The sequence below is a fragment of the Rhinoderma darwinii genome (assembly GCF_050947455.1).
Source record: "Rhinoderma darwinii isolate aRhiDar2 chromosome 1 unlocalized genomic scaffold, aRhiDar2.hap1 SUPER_1_unloc_27, whole genome shotgun sequence".
Classification (NCBI taxonomy): domain Eukaryota; kingdom Metazoa; phylum Chordata; class Amphibia; order Anura; family Rhinodermatidae; genus Rhinoderma; species Rhinoderma darwinii.
This window is the reverse complement of record NW_027461664.1, coordinates 63721-91073: the sequence shown is the minus strand read 5'-3', so window position 1 is coordinate 91073 and position 27353 is coordinate 63721. Positions and strand designations below refer to the sequence as shown.

The 27353-nt window shown below is 42.0% G+C and overlaps 1 protein-coding gene and 1 long non-coding RNA gene across 6 annotated transcripts in view; one reads left to right on the top strand and one right to left on the bottom strand.

The window, feature by feature from the left end:
- The window catches only part of LOC142671136 (oocyte zinc finger protein XlCOF8.4-like), a 143101-nt gene that overhangs the window by 52042 nt on the left and 63706 nt on the right, over positions 1-27353 (bottom strand). For 2 of the 3 annotated variants that reach the window (XM_075847151.1, XM_075847152.1), the window contains one exon: positions 6032-7046. In XM_075847151.1, the coding sequence (XP_075703266.1) occupies positions 6550-7046 (497 nt within the window). In that variant the 3' untranslated portion in view covers positions 6032-6549. Of the gene's footprint in view, positions 1-6031; positions 7047-27353 lie in introns of those variants that run through there. The other variant, XM_075847153.1, reaches the window with a different exon arrangement.
- Positions 1-27353, top strand: part of LOC142671140 (uncharacterized) — a 153080-nt gene that overhangs the window by 78837 nt on the left and 46890 nt on the right. The gene's annotated exons all lie outside the window — the stretch shown is intronic.

The window sequence follows — 27353 nt, the reverse complement described above, 5'->3', positions numbered from 1 at the left end:
CCTCACAGATTACATATACCCTGATGTACTCCTCACATATTACATATACCCTGATGTACTCCTCACATATTACATATACCCTGATGTACTCCTCACAGATTACATATATCCTGATGTACTCCTCACAGATTACATATACCCTGATGTACTCCTCACATATTACATATACCCTGATGTACTCCTCACATATTACATATACCCTGATGTACTCCTCACAGATTACATATATCCTGATGTACTCCTCACAGATTACATATACCCTGATGTACTCCTCACATATTACATATACCCTGATGTACTCCTCACATATTACATATACCCTGATGTACTCCTCACAGATTACATATATCCTGATGTACTCCTCACAGATTACATATACCCTGATGTACTCCTCACAGATTACATATACCCTGATGTACTCCTCACATATTACATATACCCTGATGTACTCCGCACATTTTACATATACCCTGATGTACTCCTCACATTTTACATATACCCTGATGTACTCCTCACAGATTACATATATCCTGATGTACTCCTCACATATTACATATACCCTGATGTACTCTTCACAGATTACATATATCCTGATGTACTCTTCACAGATTACATATATCCTGATGTACTCCTCACATATTACATATACCCTGATGTACTCCTCACAGATTACATATACCCTGATGTACTCCTCAGATTACATATACCCTGATATACTCCTCACAGATTACATATATCCTGATGTACTCCTCACATTTTACATATACCCTGATGTACTCCTCACATATTACATATACCCTTATGTACTCCTCACATATTACATATACCCTGATGTACTCTTCACAGATTACATATATCCTGATGTACTCCTCACATATTACATATACCCTGATATACTCCTCACATATTACATATACCCTGATGTACTCCTCAGATTACATATATCCTGATGTACTCCTCACATATTACATATACCCTGATGTACTCCTCACAGATTACATATACCCTGATGTACTCCTCAGATTACATATACCCTGATATACTCCTCACAGATTACATATACCCTGATATACTCCTCACAGATTACATATATCCTGATGTACTCCTCACATTTTACATATACCCTGATGTACTCTTCACATATTACATATACCCTGATGTACTCCTCACAGATTACATATACCCTGATGTACTCCTCACAGATTACATATACCCTGATGTACTCTTCACAGATTACATATATCCTGATGTACTCCTCACATATTACATATACCCTGATGTACTCCTCACAGATTACATATACCCTGATGTACTCCTCATCTTACATATACCCTGATATACTCCTCACAGATTACATATATCCTGATGTACTCCTCACAGATTACATATATCCTGATATACTCCTACATATTACATATACCCTGATGTACTCTTCACTGTGTAATAAAAATGGTTGCAATTCCTAAACGTTTCACAGGATATTTTTGTTCAACCCCTTGAATTAAACATGAAAGTCTACAGTTCAATTGCATCTCAGTTGTTTCATTTCAAATCCAATGTGGTGGCATGTAGAGCCCAAATTATGAGGATTGTGTCACTGGCCAAATAATTCTGGACCTAACTGTATGTCATCTGGGCCAAGGTAAAATCAGTTCTTCTCATTTGTCCATCTAAAAGGATCAGAAAACATGGTTGCAGACTTCCTCAGATGGAAACATCCAGATTTGAGTATCTGAGGATCTAGTATATGCCCATGCACAGCCACTTCTCCAATAATTCTCCGCCATGATGCAGCAGTCGACTCATCAGGCAGGTCAGGGGACCCCTATTTTCCACATAGGTGCGGGTACCACCTCCATCTACCAGCAATTTATGGCACATCCTGCGTTGGAAATACTCCTTTATTCTGCTCTATTCGCACATTGCAGCTTCCTGCTTCCCTATGATTATGAGGCGTGATGGCACCATGTCTTGTCTCCAAGGCAGCCAATCTTCACCATGTGATGTGACATCATTGCTTTGTAAACAGAGACAGACAGACAACCCTTTCTAGGTACATTGATGAAACCTAATTCAACAAACACGGAGAATAAAACAAGCACTTTATTAAAAAAAATAAAATTCTAACAACACGTTACACATAAGGTTTAGTGTCAGATGGGAGATCATTGCGGCTGTGTCAGAATAGGAACGGTAGTTCATGTAAAAACCTGCTCTGTGGATGGTAACACAACTACAAAGTTTTTTCAAGTGTAAGGTAAAACGCTAATGTCGTTTTGGGCTTACTCACAATCATCATACCCTTCACAAGTACACGTGTACGGAGCCTGCAGTGTCTCCGACTTCAGTCACGTAAGGACACCCCATGTAATCTTTTTTTCTTTACATATTTTGACATGTGCATCAATATTTAATGTTCATTCATACAGTATAAAAAGATTTAAAAAAATACCTCACAGATATGCCACTTCCTTCTATGGCTCAATTACCTGGTTCTGCCCCTTTATAAGGCCTCATTCACACTGTATTTTGGCTACCATTTGGCATCAGTATTTGTAAGCCAAAACTGGGGACGGAACTTAAGCAGAGAAAAGTATAATGGAAAGATTTGCATGTCTTCCATGCTTTGGACCTAGTACTAGTTATGCCTTACAAATACTGATGCAAAATACTGACCAAAATATGCAAATGTAAATGAGGCTTTACGGTTTAGTAGTCTCTTATATGGGAGATTTTGTTTCCTACTCTTTCATGGGGAGCATGCAAAACTAGTTTTCACCCCCCCCCCCCAGCATCTTGCTAACATTTAGAACTAGGCATTCACTTGGCCATTCAAGAATCCTCCATTTCTTTTTTTTTTGGCCAGTCCTTGGTGGGTTTACTTGTATTGCCATGATCCAAAGCCTACTTTAAAGGGTAACTAAATGTTCAACAAACTTCTGACATGTCATAAGTTTTGATTGGGGGGTCCGAGCACTTAGACCCCCACCAATCGCTAAAATGAAGTGGCAGAAGCGCTCGTGTGAGCGCTCAGCCGCTGCATTTCTGTTCCTCTTTTTCCGGAAAACAATGTATCTGAGTACGGGCTCAATAGAAAGTCTATGAGCTCGTACTCCGATACATCAGCTTTCCGGAAAAAGCCAAACAGAAACGAAGCAGCTGAGCGATCACACGAGCACTTCTGCCGCTTCGTTTTAAAGATTGGTAGGGGTCTCCATGCTCGGACCCCCACCAATAAAAACTTATGACATGTCATTATGACATGTTATAGGATAAGTATCTGCATTTGACCGGATACGTGGTTCAACAGTGTTCACTAAGCTCGATCTGCGAGGCGCTTACAATCTCATCCGCATCAAGCCTGGCGATGAATGGAAGATGGCCTTTAACACCAGGAATGGCCATTACGAGTACTTAGTCATGCCCTTCGGCCTGAGTAATGCACCCGCAGTGTTCCAGAGTTTAATAAATAAGATTTTCTGTGACATGCTGTACCACTTCATTGTCCTTTATCTGGACGACATCTTGATCTTTTCCCGTTCACTTTCGGATCACCGCAACCACGTTTGCCATGTCCTAACCCAACTGAGAGACAATCCGCTTTATTGTAAACTGGAGAAGTGTCTCTTCGAGCAATCCTCTGTTCCATTTCTGGGATACATTTAGTCGGGCACCAGACTCAAGATGGATCCAGTCAAGGTAGAGGCTATTCAAGACTGGCCGCAACCCAGTAGGCTAAAGGCCGTTCAGAGGTTGGCCAACTATTACCGGCGATTTATTCAGGGATTCTCCTCCTTGATAGCCCCGATTGCAGCCCTCACCCGTAAGTCGGCCGATCCCAAACTGTGGACTCCAGAGGCCAATCAAGGATTAAATCAGTTGACAGCAGAGTTCCTCTCTGCTCCAATCCTCAACCAGCCTGATTCGTCTCTTCCCTTCTTCCTGGAAGTGGATGCCTCCTCCTTCGCTGTGGGAGGTGTTCTGTCCCAACGGCAGGTCTCGGAAAGAATGCACTCCTGTGGGTTCTTTTCCAGAAGTTTCTCTCCCACGGAGAAGAATTATGGGATCGGGAACAAAGAACTCCTAGCCATCAAGCTTGTTTTAGAGGAATGGAGGCACCTACTGGAAGGAGCCTCACATCCTGTTACGAATTATACCGATCATAAGCATCTCCTGTACCTACACTCTAATCGACATCTGAACCCTCGTCAAGCCAGATGGTCGTGGTTATTCTCACAGTTCAATCTACCCATCACTTATTGCGCAGGTTCCAAGAACGTCAATGGATGTACATTATGAGCCAGAGTTTATAGTTGACCCCAAAAGGATTGTCCTGGCAGCTACATCAGTGATGCTGCCAAATCCTCCTCCTGGTAAAGCCATGGTGCCTTCTAAGCCCAGACTTTTCTCTTGGGCCCGCAGTTCCCAATTCATGACGCCTAACTATAGGACAGCCCATATATGCCTCTCTCTGAGCACCAACAGGTGCCAGAGTATCAGGTCATTTCTACCTAGCTCCAGCATTGTACTATACCTGATCTAACTTCCTGTGTTACGACTCTGCTTGTATCTCTGACCTCTGCATCTGTGCCTGTGATCCTGACCACGCTATTATATCCTGATCATGAGCTGCATCTGTGGTAACATCTGCACGATTCAAGGCTACTTCTTTTAAGGCACCCAATTTGCAGATTCCCCGCAGAGAAGTCCAAACAGCCTTGCGTCGGTCCCTGATGAAAACCGGGGGGTCTGTTAGTATCGACGCCTCGGTGCTTTTAAGCGCCACTAAAAGCTGACAAAATGGAATCCCATCCTCCCAGCCAGGTTCGTGGCACTCTGCCAATGTAGAATTCATAGTGGATTCTAGGATGAGGAGCTGCCCAGGTCCTGATACGGTTTAGCAGTCCCAAACCATAACAAGTTGTATGTTATTTCGTTATTTTTCTGGTGAAATGCAGTCTATAATTTATGCCAAACATGTCTTCTGATACAGGGGACAAATACATTTTTGATTCTTCTTTCCATAGCAGACAGTTGCATGCTTTTTTCCAAGGGGTTCATGAGCAAACTTCACTCTTTCCCTGATGTTTTTTTCTGGATAGCTAAGGTTTTCTTTTGGCACACCCACATGTAGTTTTCTTTAAAGAAATTATGGGGTTCTCAGTAACTTATTTCAGCATCTTGTGTTCTGCTCTCAGGCTGATCTTACGGAGACAGACTGGCCTGGACCAATTGGCAGTTGTCTGAAATCTCCACATGTAGATGGTTTTCTGGACAGTGGAATGATTGACATCTAATATTTTGGCCATCTTCCCGTTCCTGAATTATAGACATCCATAACCTTTCTGAAGGCCTCAGAGCATTCTGGCATGGTGATACCACACATTTCAATAACAAAGGGCAAACCAAATGTCAAAGGTTTAAATGAGACACATTCCTCCTAGATCCTCTCTAAGGCTGTAATCACACTTGCAGCTTTTTTAGCCAAATCCAAGAGTGTATTAAAAAGACATGTAAAATATAAATGAAGGAATGAGTCAAACTCCAGGTCACAAATAGTAGTGTTTCAGAAATGTCTGCTGCTGTCCCATTTATTTGAATGGGGCTTTCTAGTATCCATGTGCATGCTGCAGAAACAACCCTGTATGGAATGGTTTTCAGTTTCACAAATTTCTGCTACAAATCTTTCCCAGAAGTGAATCTTACCTGAGGGTAAGAACAAATGAAATCGCCAGCCGCAACATTACTTACATAAGTGACGAATGTGTACACGATGTAGCAGGTAAATACTGTGGTATTACCAGAAAAATCATATATCCATTCGCCACCGCATATGTGCGTGATTTCGTGCTCCACACCTGATTCTAATTGTAGGTGTTTAAGGTAGTGATAATACACTTCTGATATTTACAAAAAAAATAAAAAATCTTTTGCATTTTTTTTTTCTAACTGCAAAGTTAATTTGTTAGTGTTTTTTTGTTCAATTCCATCACCTATATCTTGTTATACTGTTTTAATGAAAGTCAAATATAAAAATGTCCATTTATTTTAAAAACAAAAACTCACATTGTCCTTACTGTCACTCTGGATTCTCCTGAACATCAAAACGACTTTTCCACTGTGTGACTTCTCTGATGAGCCCCAAGTTTGCCTATACTATTAAAACATTTCCCACATTCTGAACATGAACATGGCTTTTCCCCATGTGACTTCTCTCATGTTTAACAAGACGTGATTCATCTATAAAACATTTCCTGCATTCTGAACATGAATACGGTTTCTCTCCTGTGTGAATTCTCTCATGAATAACAAGACTTGATTTATCTGTATAACATTTCCCACATTCTGAACATGAATAAGGCTTCTCTCCTGTGTGAGTTCTCTGATGATCCCTAAGTTTGTCTTTAGTAGCAAAACATTTTCCACATTCTGAACATGAATGTGGCTTCTCTCCTGTGTGAATTCTTCCATGTCTAACAAGACTTGAACTATCTTTAAAACATTTCCCACATTCTGAACATGAATATGGCTTCTCTCCTGTGTGAATTCTCACATGTTTAGCAAGACTTGATTTTTGTGTAAAACATTTCCCACATTCTGAACATGAGTATGGCTTCTCCCCTGTGTGAATTCTCTCATGTCTAACAAGATCTGATATTTGTGAAAAACATTTCTCACATAGTGGACATGTAAAACAAGATGTGATTTATCTGTAAAAATTTTCCCACATTCTGAGCATGAATACAGCTTACCTCCCGCGTTAATTCTTCTGTTTGTAAAATGACGAGAACATTTTGTGAACGGTTTACAACATTGAAACCTTTTACCCACTCTTTGACCTGTACTTGTTGCAACTATCTGTGGTTGGTCAGGAGAAGATTCCTCATGATTAGTGGAATTATGTAACAGATCTGTACTTTGAAGTCCTGGCTGTACATTAAGGGTAATGAGGTTTTCTCCTGAAGACTGCTGCATGATCTCTTCATCTTCTACTTTATAATTAATCGATAACATGAAGTTTCCCTCAGAATTCGTACTGGGAATTTCTGTAAGGATTAAAAATGTATTGTGTGATTTTGTTACAAAACACAAAAGTTGACACAAAGTTGACACATGTATGACGTTCATATTAGGCTGGAAACACACATGCATTCTTTTGAGCCAAAGCCAGAAGTGGATCAAGCAGGAGGGAGAAGTTTAAGCAAAGACCTTTGAATCAATACCTGGCTTCAGTTAAAAAAACCTGCCTCAAAAGCTATATGTGTTGTGATGATGCATTTTGTGTGGTTTATTGTGAGCCCTCAGGGATGCATTTTGTAATCAGGTACCACAGGTCGCGCAGCCATAAGACATAAAGTGTCCTCATTGTCCAGTCCCCACAGGGGATCATCAGGAGGCACCACCATCACTCAGCTAGTGTGCAGAGCAGCAAACCAAGCAGATCCAATTACCTCCCCCACCTGTGTTCTCATCCTTGCTGTGGCAGACAATAGTTGGACAATACACATAATACGGTAGTACAAAAGACCACAACTCACATACAGACAGTAGAAATACAAACTAAAGTCATTATAACAAATAATGGTGACTAGAAACTGCCAAGATGTTCCTCCCCCTGAGGGGTATATAAGGGCTTGACGTGGGGAAGAGAGGGATCTCCTGGATGTAGACTTTAATGAGAGCTGAAGCTGATGCCAGCGCTCTGAGGAGTTTCCTGTATTTACCTGATTTTGTGGACTGTGTGCTGTCCCTGCGTGAAGGGCGACCTGGTCTGTCAGCATTGGATACAATAAATCCTGTTGGAGTTGCCCTGTCTTCACTGGCTCTGTTGATCGTATATTAACCTAACGAACCCCATGACAACTGGTGTCAGAAGCGGGATCAACAGAGCGCAGCCCCATGGAGAACCACCCAGCGAATGAGTTCCGTAACTGGACCGTCCTTAGTCTCCAAGAACGAGCCCGAGAACTTGGACTGAACTACCAGTGACTATCTAAAAAGCCATTAATTGATCTACTGGTGAGTGCTAGCCAGATCACCTCCTCCCAGGTGGCTAATGGACATGCTCCAGAGACAGGGGCTCTTACCACTAAGAGCCAATGGTTGGTGTGGTAAGAGGAGGAAATGGCAGATCTGGGACCAGTCGTTACTCCGGAGTAATAGTTGGAAGCTGCTCGCATGGCAAAAAACAGAGACAAGCTGCAATGGAGGCTGAAAGAGGCTAGAATATTACCTGGGGTGAGAACCGGAGAATCCAGGAACCTTTACGGGTCACCCAGAAGTACTTCAAGACATTTTATGAGGTAACTGGGGATGTGGAAGGGTTTTTCTAGGACTTTGAACATCAGAGCGCCCTGCTGGATGTACCCACCTCTGATTGGATGCGTTTTTTAGTGGGGCTCCTTGAAGGTGGAGCCGCAGAAGCATACCGGACCCTAGACGCACAGTGGAACCGGGACTAAAACATTGTGAAACAAACTATTTTGTATTACTATGTAGTCATGCCAGACTCACATCGGGCCCAATTCTGAGACCTTCCCTGTACTACTGGAGGATCTTTTAGGATGTATGCCCATAAAATGTCCCAGGCGTGTCGGAGATGGCTGGAAGTGGATTCACTGTGGAAGATATTCTGCATGGGTTCCAGTTTTAAGCCAAGTGCCCCCAGGAAATACGGAAATGGTTCCGGGAATGGGAGCCATCAACATTGAATAGAGCTGCAGCCCTGGCTGATGAGGCACTAACCATCAAACCTCAGTGGAGGAGTCTGCTGGACAATAAACCTCAGCCGAACCCAGCCCCCCGGGCACCTCCTGTCATATATGCCCCTCAACCCATCCGCAGGCCGATGACAACCAGGCCAAACAATCCGGGGACCCCACAATTCTGACCACGATATGGAAGGTTCTCAGAAAGTAAATGTTATAGGTGGGGTCAGCCGGGCCCTTTACAGTCCAGGTGCCCCTCAAGAAATCGAAGGGAGCTCCGATCTTTTCCCCCTCGCCCTCGGCATCTTGTGCACTCCATCCTGCCTGAGGAAGAGTTACCACCACCCCCACCAGAGTGGACTGCTGAACCCTGCACCATGGAGACACCCTCTGGCATGTATAGCATTCAACCCCTTACGCAAAGTTACCCAGAGCAAAGGCAGCGCCATCTGCAGGATGACACTGGGGCATTCCTGACCATTGCTGACCCCCGTGTTGTTCGGCCAGAGGCAATCGATCAAGGCCCAGGAATACCCATCGAACTTGTAGGGTGTACTCGCAAATATATCCAGAAGGCTGCTGTACATTTGAATTATGGTTACGGGGAAAGACTCTGGATTGGTGTTATGGGGGGACTCCTTGTGGATGTTCTCCTTGGGAATGACATTGGGGAATTACAGTGCCATTTTGTGGGAGCCGTCACCCGACACCAAGCTGCCCAAGCACAGAGAGTTTCGGAATTGACTGTGGAGCAGCCTCCAGGACCCCCAACCGAACTGGTAAGAGCTGCATCAACTGATTCTACATTGGGGGACTTTTGGGACCGAGAAGAGTTTAGGCAAGAAATAGAAGATGATCCGACCTTGGCAGCTATTAAACTAAGGGCAGAAACTGGGCAGGAGGGAAAGAATGGGGATAGGATCACCAGAGATAAGGGATTGTATTATCGTTTAGTAGAGGCCCGGGGTGGGATCATCCCTGAAGTGACTACCAAGCAACTCATTGTCCCTCAAAAGTATAGGCTGCAACTACTCCAACTGGCTCATGACATCCCCTTATTGAGACATAAAGGTAGGAAACGGACAGAGAAAAGACTCACCCACAACTTTTACTGGCCTGGCATTTCGCAATCGATAGTTCAATACTGCCGTACCTGTGATTTGTGCCAATGGATGCGACATCCAGGCGCCCGTCACAAGGTACCCATGCAACCCCTGCCAATCATTGAGGAGCCATTTCAGCTTTTAGCTGTAGATATAATAGGAACTCTAGTGCACCCCAGCAGAACAGGGAAACAGTATATCCTGACGGTGATGGATTATGCCACCGGTATCCTGAGGCCGTGGCTCTGTCCAGCATTACAGCCATAAAGGTAGCAGAGGCTCTTGTTACCGTCTTCACCCGAGTAGGATTTCCCAGTGAAATACTATCAGATCAAGGGATCCAGTTCACGTCAGACTTGGTCCAGTTCCTGCGGCGTCCGAGCCATTCGCACCACCCCATACCACCCCGAACCAATGGACTGTGTGACCATTTTAATGGAACCCTAAAAATTTGCTACGTGCCTTTGCAGACACTGAACGGGACTGGGAGCAATACCTGCCACATCTCCTGTTTGCCTACCCAAGAGTCAACCGGATTTTCCCCTTTCGAACTGCTCTATGGTCGAAGGGTCCGTGGGGTCCTCACCCTTCTAAAGGAATACTGGGAGGGAGATATCACCGACACTGGAGTACCTGTCATTCCTTATGTTCTGGAATTTTGAGAACGCCTTACCCGACTAGTGACCTTGGCTAAAGAACGCCTGCAAGGGGCCCAGTATAGCCAGAAGACCTGGTATGATCGGAAAGCAAGGACCCGTGAATTTATTGAAGGGCAACAAGTGCTCATGATTATCGCTGCCCCTGCCAACAAGCTTCAAGCAACATGGGATGGCCCTTACCGAGTTATCCGAAAATGTAATGACACTAATTACGTCATTGCCATGAACCCTAGTGGCCGGCGACAAGAGACTGTCCACATCAACATGCTGAAAGATTACCACGACCGGTCCCTACCTGTTTTGGCCATTTGCTATCCCCCTAGTGATAAGGAAGGAGACAACTCCCTCCCGGACTTTCTATATCTGGCTCGAGCTGGGGGTACTCTGGACCAAGTGCCCCTGGGACCCCATCTGTTGAATATCCAAAAGGGTGATATTCTCGGCTTGCTGGGACCGAGGGCTTCCGTGTTTTCCTCAGCGCCGGACGGACAACACTCACTAACCACCACGTGGAAACTCCAGGACAACGCCCGATCCAGCAGGCCCGCTACCGAGTTCCTGAGGCCGTTCGGGACATGATCAAGAATGAACTGGCGGACATGAAACAACTTGGGATTATTAGGCCATCTCAGAGCCCCTGGGCCTCCCCTCTGATACTGGTTCCCAAAAAGGATGGCACAACGCGATTCTGCGTAGATTACCGGAGCCTAAATGATGCCACCAAATGTGACGAGTACCCTATGCCCCAGATTGATGATCTGTTGGATCGGCTGGCCAGTGTTTAATTTGTAACTACATAAGACTTGAGCAAGGGGTACTGGCAGATACCCCTAAAAGAGGACACCCGGAAGCGATCTGCATTTATTACCCCCTTTGGACTCTTGAGTTCCTGGGAATGCCCTTTGGGGTGAAAAATGCCCCAGCAACCTTCCAAAGATCGGTAGACCGGCTGTTAGAACAATGTCAGGACTTTGCCTGTGCATACTTGGATGATATTGCCATTTTCAGCACATCATGGGAGGAACATCTTAAACACTTAGGCATAGTGTTAGACCATGTTCTTGCAGCAGGACTGACAATTCGCCCTGATAAATGCCAGTTGGGTATGGCTGAGGTGCAATATCTGGGGCACAGAGTAGGAGGGGGAACCTAAGACCTGAGCCTGCCAAGGTGGAAGCCATTAGCAACTGGCCTACCTCTAAAAATAAGAAACAAGTACTGGCCTTTTTGAGGACCGCCAGTTACTACCGAAAATGAGTTTCCGATTTCAGTTCCCTGGCAATGCCCCTAAATGACCTGACCCGCAAAAACATGCCTAGTATGGTGAAGTGGACACCTGCCTGTGAGGAAGCCTTTATAGCATTAAAGACGGCTCTCACCACTGCCCCTGTCTTGGCCGCACCAGACTACAAGCACAGGTTCCTTGTGCAGACAGATGCATCCACCTACGGTATTGGAGCAGTTCTTAGCCAGATAAACGCGGCTGGGCTTGAACATCCAGTTGCTTTCATCAGTCGTAAACTACTAGATCGGGAAGTTGCCTGTGCCACTATTGAAAGACAGTGCCCTGCCATCGTATGGGCTCTCAAAATTACAGCCATACCTTTATGACAGAGACTTTACAATTGTAACGGATCACAATCCCCTCACATGGCTGAACCGAGGGTCAGGGGACAATGGACGATTACTGCGGTGGAGCCTGTCCTTACAACCTTACAGCTTCTCCATCCAATACAAACGGGGAAGCCAACACCAAAATGCTGATGGACTGTCCCTACAAGAAGAGCCATAGACCCCCCCCCCCCCCGTGCTGATCGAGGAACCCGGCAACTGTTGGGAATTATTTTGCGGTCGTACAATGAACTATCAAAAGTAGATCAGTGTGCACTACGAAAAAAACACCCCGATCACCTAATTATATATATACATACGTATATATATATATATATATATATATATATATATATATATATATATACATATATATATACAAACGAGGAAATAGACGCAGCACTCCAAAAGTAGTTGCAAAGATAGTGGTTTATTCACCCATGTACAGAAATAGCTACGTTTCAGTCCTCTCAGCAGGACCTTTGTCAAGCTTGACAAAGGTCCTGCTGAGAGGACTGAAACATAGCTATTTCTGTACATGGGTGAATAAACCACTATATTTGCAACTACTTTTGGAGTGCTGCGTCTATTTCCTCGTTTGTGTATCCAATTCAGGACCGTGTGGATGACGGTCAAGAAGTGCAACTTTTTTCTACCTAATATATATATATATATATATATATATATATATATATATATATATATATTATATAATAGATTAAGGTTAGGATTTAGGGCTGTAATAGCAGTACTAGCTGTAAGGCTAGATCAGGGCTTTATTAGGGTTAGGGCTTTATTTTATTTTTACGTCTGTTATAAAAAACAAAAACGAAACAAGCAAAACAAAAAAAAAGAAAAAAAAAAGTTTTAAGCTGGGTACCCACAGGGGCGGATACGCTACGTAAAAATCACGCAGCGTGTCCAACCTAGAACCCGCAGTATATTTAGTCCCAAAATCGCACTACATTGTGGTGCAGTTTTTCTAACGGAATATTCGCTGCGGAAAAAAGCCGTTCATACTTACACCCTCCCTCCTCTGATGTCCGCTCCAGCCTCCCTGGATGACATTGCAAGAACTGTGATGCTGCAGCCTGTGATTGGCTGCAGGGGTCATATGGGACGCAACGTCATCCCAGGAGGAAGGAGGGCATTTTGGGTAAGTATGTTTTTTTTTTCCGGAAGTGCGATCTTTACGATTACGCCGCAAAACTTGGCTTTCTGTTGCGGGTTTTGAATCCTCATTGAATTGAATGGGAATACTCGCAATGGAAAATCAACAATAACTCAGAATAATTTGACATGCTGCGGAATTAAATTCTGCACCGCAGGTAAATTTATTGACGTTTACACTGCAGGTTTTTTTCCGCAGCGTGGGCATGAGATTTGGTAAATCTCACCTACTTTGCTGCTACTGAAAATGCTGCGGAATTTCCGCTACGTGTAGGAACTCGGCCTTAGTGTTATTCTTAGGCTTACTTTAGGTTATATTAGGACGTATAGAGCTTGTGTATGTACCCACACATAATGTCTCAGAGAATGTACCGTGCGGAGCAAGCCTCACTATGCTTCGACAGTTCTGAGAGACCGACACCGCTTCAGAAGCGGAACCTTTTTCCGACAGTGGCGATTCCAATTCTACCACTGGACCCCATAGCCCTATGGTGGTAGATACAGCCGTCGAGGTCGAGGTGTCAAGTGCAGGGCTGAGTGTTGCAGTCCCTCCTGCAATGTGGGATCCCGCACTATAGTTTTCTCCCCAAGTACCCCAAATGGAAGCGACTCCAGGAATTAATGTCGATGTTGCAAATATTACAGCCTATGATTTTTTTTATTTATACGTATGTGATACAGTCCTACAATTAATTGTCCAGCAGACTAATCTTTATGCTATTTAATTTGTTCTGCAAAAGTCTGCATCTATTTACTTAAGAATGTGGAATGGCACAAGTGTCCCAGAAATTAAAATATTTTTAGGCATTACTCTCAATTTGGGTTTGGTTAAAAAAACAAAAACATCTGTCCGGTCCTACTGGACTTCTAGTGCTGTCCACGCTATCCCTGTATTTGTAGCAGTGATGTCCAGAAACCGCTATGAAGCCCTAATGCGGTTCATGTATTTTACCAATAATTCCCAAGTCCCCCCAAGAAATGACCCAGGCTGTGATTGGCTTAATAAATTAATGCCATTAATCGCCCTTCTAAGGGATTTATCTGTAGATGAATCACTTATGAGCTTTAAAGGCCGTATTTCTTTTTGTCAATTCATCCCCTCCAAACGAGCCAGATATGGGGTAAAAATGAAACAAATTTATTGGGGGTGTAGATCTTTCAGACCAGGTGCTTCAACCTTACCCGGTGAAGAAAAAATATGCCTAGTACAAAAAGGTGCCAATCTCCTTAATTCAGATTACTACGTATAACAGTTTTGTTCTTTTTAAAAAGGCCTAAGTAACGCTCACTTTTTTTCAGTACCAGGAGCAGGAGTTTTGATTCCACTATACCTGCGAGTCTGAATATGTGCGCAGACTTTCAGAGCGCCACTTTTTACACCCCGTCCCTTTCACCGAGACCCAAAAATATCTCCAAAAAAGGTGCCGGGTATGTAGTAAGCAGGGAAGGAGTAGGGATACCCGCTTTTACTCCCCATGTGTCTATCAAAACCAGGCCTTTGAAACTACCCCTCTTTCAAAACCAGATCACACAGATTACAATTACTAATATTAACACAAAAAAAAAAAAGGGGGTGTGGGTCTTTTTAGGGAGTCGATTTATTTATATTTTCTTTTTAGTTTGTGGGATTTCCAAGTAGGGAGGATTTCTTTTGGGAAAGGTCATAGAGCATATTTTTTCAGACCTTGAAACAAATTTTACTCTTTATGATTTTATTTATTTGTGGGTGATCAAGTCCTGGAATTACATTTTCCAGTACAAAATCCCACTGCTATCAATGGACCCCCAATGTCCCTGAACTAAATTTTTTGGGGGGAATTACATTATTAACCCCTTAAGGACGCATTTTTGAAATCTGACATATTTCACTTTATGTGGTAATAACGTCGGAATGCTTAAACCTATCCAAGCGATTCTGAGATTGTTTTCTCGTGACACATTGGGCTTTATGTTAGTGGCAAAATTTGGACGATATATTCAGTGTTTATTGGTGAAAAATTGCAAAATTTAGAGAAAATTTATAAAAAATAGCATTTTTCAAAATATAAATGCATCTGCTTGTAAAACAGACAGTTATACCACCCAAAATAGTTACTAGCTCACATTTCCCATATGTCTACTTTAGATTGGCATAGTTTTTTGAACATTCTTTTATTTTTCTTGGACGTTACAAGGCTTAGAACATAAACAGCAATTTCTCATATTTTTAAGAAAATTTCAAAAGCCCTTTTTTAAGGTACCTGTTCAGTTCCGAAGTGGCTTTGAGAGGCCTATGTATTAGAAACCCCCATAAAACACCCCATTTTGAAAACTAGACTCATCAAAGTATTCAAAACAGCATTTAGAAAGTTTATTTAACCCTTCAGGCATTTCACAGAAATTCAAGAAAAGTAGAGGTGAAATTTGCAAATTAAATTTTTCTTGCTGAATTTCAATTGTATAAAAAAAAATTCTGTAACACAGAAGTTTTTACCAGAAAAACAATACTAAATATGTTTTTGCCAGATTCTGCAGTTTTTAGAAATGTCCCACATGTGTCTCTAGTGCGCTCGTGGACTGAAACACAAGCCCCAGAAGCAAAGAAGCGCCTAGTGCATTTTGAGGCCTCTTTTTTATTAGAATATATTTTAGGCAGCATGCCAGGTTTGAAGAGGTGTTGAGGTGCCAAAACAGTAGGAATCCCCAAAAAGTGACCCCATTTCGGAAACTAAACCCCTCAAGGAATTCATTTATGGTTGTTGTTACCATTTTGACCCCACAGTTTTTACACAGCACGTATTTGAATTGGGCTATGAAATTAAAAAAATGTAATTTTTTCCAATAAGATGTCATTTTTTATCAAAATTTCTTATTTTCACAGGGAACAAAATACCCCATTTTGTTGCCCAATTTGTCCTGAGTGCAGCAATACCCCATTTGTGGTGATAAACTGCCGTTTGGGCCCATAGGGGGGCTTAGAAGGAAAGGAGCACTATTTGTTCTTTGGAGTCCAGATTTTGCTGGATTGGTTTTCGGGTGCCATGTCGCATTTGCAGAGCCCCAGAGATATCAAAGCAATGAAAACCCACCAGAAGTGACCCCATTTCGGAAACTACACCCCTCAAGGAATTAATTTATGGTTGTTGTTACCATTTTGACCCCACAGTTTTTACACAGCACGTATTTGAATTGGGCTGTGAAATGAAAAAAAAATACATTTTTTCCAATAAGATGTCATTTTTCATCAACATTTCTTATTTTCACAAGGAACAAAATACCCCATTTTGTTGCCCAATTTGTCCTGAGTGCAGCAATAACCCATTTGTGGTGATAAACTGCCGTTTGGGCCCATGGGTGGCCTCAGAAGGGAAGGAGCGCTGTGTGTTCTTTGGAGTGCAGATTTTGCTGGATTGGTTTTCGGGTGCAATGTCGCATTTGCAGAGCCCCAGAGGTATCAAAGCAATGGAAACCCACCAGAAGTGACCCCATTTTGGAAACTACACCCCTCAAGGAATTAATTGATGGGTAATGTGACCATTTAGACCCCATAGTTTCTTCACAGAACTTATTTGAATTGGGCTGGGAATTTAAAAAAAATATATATTTTCCAATAATATGTAGTTTTAGCTAAAAATTTCTTATTTTCACAAGAAATAAAACACTCCATTTTGTTGCCCAATTTGTCCTGAGTGCAGCAATACCCCATTTGTGGTGCTAAACTGCCGTTTGGGCCCATAGGGGGGCTTAGAAGGAAAGGAGCACTATTTGTTCTTTGGAGTCCAGATTTTGCTGGATTGGTTTTCGGGTGCCATGTCGCATTTGCAGAGCCCCAGAGGTATCAAAGCAATGGAAACCCACCAGAAGTGACCCCATTTTGGAAACTACCCCCTCAAGGAATTCATTTATTGGGGTTGTGACCATTTTGACCCCATAGTTTTTTCACATAACTTATTTGAATTGGGCTGGGAATTCAAACAAAATTTATTTTTTCCAATAATATGTAGTTTTGGCTGAAAATTTCTTATTTTCACAAGAAATAAAATACCCCATTTTGTTGCCCAATTTGTCCTGAGTGCGGCAATGCCCAATTTGTGGTGATAAACTGACGTTTGGGACCATGGGAGGGCTCAGAAGGAAAGGACCACCATTTGGCCTACTGGGGATTTTCTGGTGCGAAGTCATGTATGCAGAAGCCCCTGAGGTAACAGTACAGTTGAAACCTCCAAGAAGTGACCCCATTTTAAAAACTACACCCCTTAAGGCATTCATTTAGAGGTGTAGTGAGCATTTTGACCGGAGACATACACCCTATAAACTGTAATGTGTGTTCCCACGGGTATGGCAATACCCTACATGTGGCTGTTATCAGCTGCCTGGGCATGCAGCAGGGCTCAGAGGGGAAAGGGGGGATAAGCTGTGCGGAGTGCATCAGGGTAAGTAAAACTGGGGTAGATTAAAAATCAAGGGATGTGTAATGACAAGGTAGGGAGACAGACAGGTGAGCCCTAATCTACCCGCCACTCAGTCCCTGCCTACTTGCAACGACCCGTCCTAAGCGACAGGGTACAACTGGGCGACGGTCCCTACGCTCAGTAAGTGCAAGACAGACAAAACAGACAGGGGTACACAGAAGATAGGGAAACGGGGCAGCTGCCCACGGAGACACCGTGAGCAACAAGAGTGGTGAACGAGCCGAGTCAAACAAGGAGTGAGCAAGGTACAAAACGCTGAGCAGGAGAGTTGTCAGAAAGCCAAGGTCAATAACAAGCAGAGGATCAGTAGTACAAGCAGCAGCAGCAGCAAGCCAGGAAACAAGCATAGAAGAATCACAGGCAAAGGAGGAACAGGAAAGGCAGCTATAAATAGACAGTGGGCGGGAACTAGCTCCGTCTGGCCAGGCTGTGATAGGCTCTCCCACTCCTAAGCCTGACATCCTGAGTGGTGGAAGATGGAGTCAGTCTCACAGACATAGGAGCAGGTGCAGACTGATTGCCCACGGGCGTCGACACAGAACCTGTGTCTGGCAAATCCTTTACAGGATGTATGATAAATTTTGAAGCACTCTTTCATATGGAGCCTTAGTTTTTCGGGACACGTGTCACATTGATATATTGTGTCCTTCCTTATCCCCCTCTTATAGCAGACTTTGTACCTATTTTCACTTTTTCCTTTCTTGCCAGTTTGGGGAACTTCTCCTGGAAAGTGTTGCCCTGGTATGATGCGTGTGGCCATGCTTCCAGAAGTACTGGGTGCCCCCCCCCTTCTTGGTCCCTAAAAATTAGTTTCTTGATAACCACCTCTTGAAATTTTAGGAAAGTTCCCCTCTGGCCTGTACATCGACGTAACACGTACACATTGTACAATGCCATCTGTATGATGTGCACGGCCAGCTTCTTATACCACACCGCATGGCGCTGTAGGGCTTCAGGGCTTGATCTAACAAGTCCACCCCTCCCATGTACCTACTGTAGTCCAGGATGCAGTCTGGTTTAGGGGTCTTTGTACTGGTACCTCGTACAGGTACATGGGTACTGGTGTGACATCTCTCTTGTCCTTGTACTTGACACACAATATGTTGCTGCTAGATTGTGCCCTGCTCTCACCCCCTCTGAGTGTTTGCCCAAGCAGAGTCTTAGGGAGGCCTCTCAGATTTCTTCTAGCGGTGCCGCATGACTTCTGGAAGCGAGGCAGTTGAAGAGAGGGACGCTGGTATAAAAATTATCCAGGTAGAGGTGGTAACCCTGGTCTAGCAGTGGGTGCACCAAATCCCACACAATTTTTGCATTAACTCCCAGTAAGGGGGGGGAGGGCATTCTGGGGGCTGAATACTGGTGTCCTTCCCTTCATATATCCTAAATTTGTAGGTATACCCTGATGCACTCTCGCACCGCTTATACATCTTCACGCCATACCTTGCCCTCTTACTCGGCAGGTACTCGCGGAATTGAAGCCTCCCTTTAAAATGTACCAAGGACTCCTCAATAGAAATACACTTCTCGGGGGTGTATGCTTGGGAAAACCGGACACTGAAACGGTCTAATAGGGGTCTCCGTTTATACAAACGGGCAAAACTGGGTTCGTCTTGGAGTAGGCCATGCTCATCAGGAGAAGCAAATTATTGCCTTATTTTTTTTTTTTTTTTAGGTTCCACTTCATTTCTGAAGTTGCTTTGAGGGGCCCATATATTAGACACCCCTATGAAACACCCCATTTTAGAAACTAGACCCCTCAAAGTATTCACAACAGCATTTAGAAAGTTTATGAACCCTTTAGGTGTTTCACAGGAATTTAGAGCAAAGTAGAGGTGAAATTTACATATTTATTTTTGTCAGAAAATCCTTTTTATGCAATTTTTTTTCTATAACACAAAAGGTTTTACCAGAGAAACGCAACTCAAAATGTATTGCCCAGATTCTGCAGTTTTGAGAAATATCCCACATGTGGCTCTAGTGCGGTAATGGACTGAAGCACCGGCCTCAGAAGCAAAGGAAGACCTAGTGGATTTTGAGGCCTCCTTTTTATTAGGCACCATGTCCGGTTTGAAGAGGTCTTGTGGTGCCAAAACAGTGGAAACCCCCCAAAAGTGACCCCATTTTGGAAACTAGACCCCTTGAGGAATTCATTGCAGTTTTCATGGGGTGCATGCGGCTGTTTGATCAGTTTTTATTCTATTTTTTTTACAGCGTTCACCGTGCGCTATAAATGACACATTGACTTTATTCTGCGGGGCGATACGATTACGGTGACACCAGATGTTTATAGGTTTTTTATGTATTATGGCGTTTGCACAATAAAATACGTTTTGGAAAAAACCATTCCCTTTTTGTGTTACCTTATTCTAAGAGCCAGAACTTTTTTATTTTTCCATCAAGAAAGCCGTGCGAGGACTTATTTTTTGCGTAACGAACTGTAGTTTCGATCAGGAGCATTTTTAGGTACATGCGACTTTTTGATCTCTTTTTATTCCATTTTTTGGGATGTGAAGTGACCAAACAATTGTGATTGTGGTACGGTCTATTATTATTTTCTTTTACGGCGTTCACCGCGCGGGATAAATAACTAAATAATTTTGTAGTTCAGGCCGTTACGGACGCGGCGATACCAATTATGTATAGTTTATTTGTTTGTTTATATATTTTTATTAATAATAAAGGACTGATAAGGGAAAAGGGGGGATTTTTACTTTTAATACTTTTAAAACTTTTATTTTCTTATTTTTACACATCTTTTTTTTACTTTATTACTTTGTCCCACTAGGGGACTTGAGGGCAGGAGGCCCTGATCGCTATTCTAATACACTGCACTACATGCGTAGTGCAGTGTATTGGAGTGGTCAGCTACTCACTGACAGCAAGAATAGTGGGTCCTGACTTCGTCAGGACCCACTAGGCTTCCGTCGATGGCATAGCCGGACGCCATTATACGTGCCCTATCTCCTATATAAGTAAAGAGGCTCTGTCACCACATTATAAGTGTCCTATCTCCTATATAAGTAAAGAGGCTCTGTCACCACATTATAAGTGTCCTATCTCCTATATAAGTAAAGAGACTCTGTCACCACATTATAAGTGTCCTATCTCCTATATAAGTAAAGAGGCTCTGTCTCCACATTATAAGTGTCCTATCTCCTATATAAGTAAAGAGACTCTGTCACCACATTATAAGTGCCCTATCTCCCATATAAGTAAAGAGGCTCTGTCACCACATTATAAGTGTCCTATCTCCTATATAAGTAAAGAGGCTCTGTCACCACATTATAAGTGTCCTATCTCCTATATAAGTAAAGAGACTCTGTCACCACATTATAAGTGTCCTATCTCCCATATAAGTAAAGAGGCTCTGTCACCACATTATAAGTGCCCTATCTCCTATATAAGTAAAGAGGCTCTGTCACCACATTATAAGTGTCCTATCTCCCATATAAGTAAAGAGACTGTCACCACATTATAAGTGCCCTATCTCCTATATAGGTAAAGAGACTCTGTCACCACATTATAAGTGCCCTATCTCCTATATAAGTAAAGAGGCTCTGTCACCACATTATAAGTGCGCTATCTCCTATATAAGTAAAGAGACTCTGTCACCACATTATAAGTGTCCTATCTCCTATATAAGTAAAGAGACTCTGTCACCACATTATAAGTGTCCTATCTCCTATATAAGTAAAGAGGCTCTGTCACCACATTATAAGTGTCCTATCTCCTATATAAGTAAAGAGACTCTGTCACCACATTATAAGTGTCCTATCTCCCATATAAGTAAAGAGGCTCTGTCACCACATTATAAGTGCCCTATCTCCTATATAAGTAAAGAGGCTCTGTCACCACATTATAAGTGTCCTATCTCCTATATAAGTAAAGAGGCTCTGTCACCACATTATAAGTGCCCTATCTCCCATATAAGTAAAGAGGCTGTCACCACATTATAAGTGTCCTATCTCCTATATAAGTAAAGAGGCTCTGTCACCACATTATAAGTGCCCTATCTCCTATATAAGTAAAGAGGCTCTGTCTCCACATTATAAGTGTCCTATCTCCTATATAAGTAAAGAGGCTCTGTCACCACATTATAAGTGTCCTATCTCCTATATAAGTAATGAGACTCTGTCACCACATTATAAGTGCCCTATCTCCTATATAAGTAAAGAGGCTCTGTCAACTCATTATAAGTGCCCTATCTCCTATATAAGTAAAGAGGCTGTCACCACATTATAAGTGTCCTATCTCCTATATAAGTAAAGAGGCTCTGTCACCACATTATAAGTGTCCTATCTCCTATATAAGTAAAGAGACTCTGTCACCACATTATAAGTGTCCTATCTCCTATATAAGTAAAGAGGCTCTGTCTCCACATTATAAGTGTCCTATCTCCTATATAAGTAAAGAGACTCTGTCACCACATTATAAGTGCCCTATCTCCCATATAAGTAAAGAGGCTCTGTCACCACATTATAAGTGTCCTATCTCCTATATAAGTAAAGAGGCTCTGTCACCACATTATAAGTGTCCTATCTCCTATATAAGTAAAGAGGCTCTGTCACCACATTATAAGTGCCCTATCTCCTATATAAGTAATGAGGCTCTGTCACCACATTATAAGTGTCCTATCTCCTATATAAGTAAAGAGACTCTGTCACCACATTATAAGTGCCCTATCTCCCATATAAGTAAAGAGACTGTCACCACATTATAAGTGCCCTATCTCCTATATAGGTAAAGAGACTCTGTCACCACATTATAAGTGCCCTATCTCCTATATAAGTAAAGAGGCTCTGTCACCACATTATAAGTGTCCTATCTCCTATATAAGTAAAGAGACTCTGTCACCACATTATAAGTGCCCTATCTCCCATATAAGTAAAGAGACTGTCACCACATTATAAGTGCCCTATCTCCTATATAGGTAAAGAGACTCTGTCACCACATTATAAGTGCCCTATCTCCTATATAAGTAAAGAGGCTCTGTCACCACATTATAAGTGCGCTATCTCCTATATAAGTAAAGAGACTCTGTCACCACATTATAAGTGTCCTATCTCCTATATAAGTAAAGAGACTCTGTCACCACATTATAAGTGTCCTATCTCCTATATAAGTAAAGAGGCTCTGTCACCACATTATAAGTGTCCTATCTCCTATATAAGTAAAGAGACTCTGTCACCACATTATAAGTGTCCTATCTCCCATATAAGTAAAGAGGCTCTGTCACCACATTATAAGTGCCCTATCTCCTATATAAGTAATGAGACTCTGTCACCACATTATAAGTGTCCTATCTCCTATATAAGTAAAGAGGCTCTGTCACCACATTATAAGTGCCCTATCTCCTATATAAGTAAAGAGGCTCTGTCACCACATTATAAGTGTCCTATCTCCTATATAAGTAAAGAGGCTCTGTCACCACATTATAAGTGCCCTATCTCCCATATAAGTAAAGAGGCTCTGTCACCACGTTATAAGTGTCCTATCTCCTATATAAGTAAAGAGGCTGTCACCACATTATAAGTGTCCTATCTCCTATATAAGTAAAGAGGCTCTGTCACCACATTATAAGTGCCCTATCTCCTATATAAGTAAAGAGGCTCTGTCTCCACATTATAAGTGTCCTATCTCCTATATAAGTAAAGAGGCTCTGTCTCCACATTATAAGTGTCCTATCTCCTATATAAGTAAAGAGGCTCTGTCACCACATTATAAGTGTCCTATCTCCTATATAAGTAAAGAGGCTCTGTCAACTCATTATAAGTGCCCTATCTCCTATATAAGTAAAGAGGCTGTCACCACATTATAAGTGTCCTATCTCCTATATAAGTAAAGAGGCTCTGTCACCACATTATAAGTGTCCTATCTCCTATATAAGTAAAGAGGCTCTGTCACCACATTATAACTGCCCTATCTCCTATATAAGTAAAGAGGCTCTGTCTCCACATTATAAGTGCCCTATCTCCTATATAAGTAAAGAGGCTCTGTCACCTCATTATAAGTGTCCTATCTCCTATATAAGTAAAGAGGCTCTGTCACTACATTATAAGTGCCCTATCTCCTATATAAGTAAAGAGGCTCTGTCTCCACATTATAAGTGCCCTATCTCCTATATAAGTAAAGAGGCTCTGTCACCACATTATAAGTGTCCTATCTCCTATATAAGTAAAGAGGCTGTCACCACATTATAAATGTCCTATCTCCTATATAAGTAAAGAGACTCTGTCACCACATTATAAGTGTCCTATCTCCTATATAAGTAAAGAGGCTCTGTCACCACATTATAAGTGTCCTATCTCCTATATAAGTAAAGAGGCTCTGTCTCCACATTATAAGTGTCCTATCTCCTATATAAGTAAAGAGGCTCTGTCTCCACATTATAAGTGTCCTATCTCCTATATAAGTAAAGAGGCTCTGTCACTACATTATAAGTGCCCTATCTCCTATATAAGTAAAGAGGCTCTGTCTCCACATTATAAGTGCCCTATCTCCTATATAAGTAAAGAGCCTCTGTCACCACATTATAAGTGTCCTATCTCCTATATAAGTAAAGAGGCTCTGTCACCACATTATAAGTGTCCTATCTCCTATATAAGTAAAGAGGCTCTGTCACCACATTATAAGTGTCCTATCTCCTATATAAGTAAAGAGGCTCTGTCACCACATTATAAGTGTCCTATCTCCTATATAAGTAAAGAGGCTCTGTCACCACATTATAAGTGCCCTATCTCCTATATAAGTAAAGAGGCTCTGTCACCACATTATAAGTGTCCTATCTCCTATATAAGTAAAGAGGCTCTGTCACCACATTATAAGTGTCCTATCTCCTATATAAGTAAAGAGACTCTGTCACCACATTATAAGTGTCCTATCTCCTATATAAGTAAAGAGGCTCTGTCACCACATTATAAGTGTCCTATCTCCTATATAAGTAAAGAGACTCTGTCACCACATTATAAGTGCCCTATCTCCTATATAAGTAAAGAGGCTCTGTCACCACATTATAAGTGTCCTATCTCCTATATAAGTAAAGAGGCTCTGTCACCACATTATAAGTGCCCTATCTCCTATATAAGTAAAGAGGCTCTGTCACCACATTATAAGTGTCCTATCTCCTATATAAGTAAAGAGGCTCTGTCACCACATTATAAGTGTCCTATCTCCTATATAAGTAAAGAGGCTCTGTCACCACATTATAAGTGTCCTATCTCCTATATAAGTAAAGAGACTCTGTCACCACATTATAAGTGCCCTATCTCCTATATAAGTAAAGAGGCTCTGTCACCACATTATAAGTGTCCTATCTCCTATATAAGTAAAGAGGCTCTGTCACCACATTATAAGTGCCCTATCTCCTATATAAGTAAAGAGGCTCTGTCACCACGTTATAAGTGCCCTATCTCCTATATAAGTAAAGAGGCTGTCACCACACTATAAGTGCCCTATCTCCTATATAAGTAATGAGACTCTGTCACCACATTATAAGTGTCCTATCTCCTATATAAGTAAAGAGGCTGTCACCACATTATAAGTGCCCTATCTCCTATATAAGTAAAGAGGCTCTGTCACCACATTATAAGTGTCCTGTTTCCTATATAAGTAAAGAGGCTGTCACCACATTATAAGTGCCCTATCTCCTATATAAGTAAAGAGGCTCTGTCACCACGTTATAAGTGCCCTATCTCCTATATAAGTAAAGAGGCTGTCACCACATTATAAGTGTCCTATCTCCTATATAAGTAAAGAGACTCTGTCACCACATTATAAGTGCCCTATCTCCTATATAAGTAAAGAGGCTCTGTCACCACATTATAAGTGTCCTATCTCCTATATAAGTAAAGAGGCTCTGTCACCACATTATAAGTGCCCTATCTCCTATATAAGTAAAGAGGCTCTGTCACCACATTATAAGTGTCCTATCTCCTATATAAGTAAAGAGGCTCTGTCACCACACTATAAGTGTCCTATCTCCTATATAAGTAAAGAGACTTTGTCACCACATTATAAGTGCCCTATCTCCTATATAAGTAAAGAGGCTGTCACCACATTATAAGTGCCCTATCTCCTATATAAGTAAAGAGGCTCTGTCACCACATTATAAGTGTCCTATCTCCTATATAAGTAAAGAGACTCTGTCACCACATTATAAGTGCCCTATCTCCTATATAAGTAAAGAGACTCTGTCACCACATTATAAGTGTCCTATCTCCTATATAAGTAAAGAGGCTGTCACCACATTATAAGTGCCCTATCTCCTATATAAGTAAAGAGGCTCTGTCACCACATTATAAGTGCCCTATCTCCTATATAAGTAAAGAGGCTCTGTCACCACATTATAAGTGTCCTATCTCCTATATAAGTAAAGAGACTCTGTCACCACATTATAAGTGCCCTATCTCCTATATAAGTAAAGAGACTCTGTCACCACATTATAAGTGTCCTATCTCCTATATAAGTAAAGAGGCTCTGTCACCGCATTATAAGTGTCCTATCTCCTATATAAATAAAGAGGCTGTCACCACATTATAAGTGTCCTATCTCCTATATAAGTAAAGAGGCTCTGTCACCACATTATAAGTGCCCTATCTCCTATATAAGTAAAGAGGCTCTGTCACCACATTATAAGTGTCCTATCTCCTATATAAGTAAAGAGGCTCTGTCACCACATTATAAGTGTCCTATCTCCTATATAAGTAAAGAGACTCTGTCACCACATTATAAGTGTCCTATCTCCCATATAAGTAAAGAGACTCTGTCACCACATTATAAGTGTCCTATCTCCTATATAAGTAAAGAGACTCTGTCACCACATTATAAGTGCCCTATCTCCTATATAAGTAAAGAGGCTCTGTCACCACATTATAAGTGCCCTATCTCCTATATAAGTAAAGAGACTCTGTCACCACATTATAAGTGTCCTATCTCCTATATAAGTAAAGAGGCTCTGTCACCACATTATAAGTGTCCTGTTTCCTATATAAGTAAAGAGACTCTGTCACCACCTTATAAGTGCCCTATCTCCTATATAAGTAAAGAGGCTCTGTCACCACATTATAAGTGTCCTATCTCCTATATAAGTAATTAGACTCTGTCACCACATTATAAGTGTCCTATCTCCTATATAAGTAAAGAGGCTCTGTCACCACATTATAAGTGCCCTGTCTCCTATATAAGTAAAGAGGCTGTCACCACATTATAAGTGTCCTATCTCCTATATAAGTAAAGAGACTCTGTCACCACATTATAAGTGTCCTATCTCCTATATAAGTAAAGAGGCTGTCACCACATTATAAGTGTCCTATCTCCTATATAAGTAAAGAGGCTCTGTCACCACACTATAAGTGCCCTATCTCCTATATAAGTAAAGAGGCTCTGTCACCACATTATAAGTGTCCTATCTCCTATATAAGTAAAGAGGCTGTCACCACATTATAAGTGCCCTATCTCCTATATAAGTAATGAGGCTCTGTCACCACATTATAAGTGCCCTATCTCCTATATAAGTAAAGGGGCTCTGTCACCACACTATAAGTGCCCTATCTCCTATATAAGTAAAGAGGCTCTGTCACCACATTATAAGTGTCCTATCTCCTATATAAGTAAAGAGGCTGTCACCACATTATAAGTGCCCTATCTTCTATA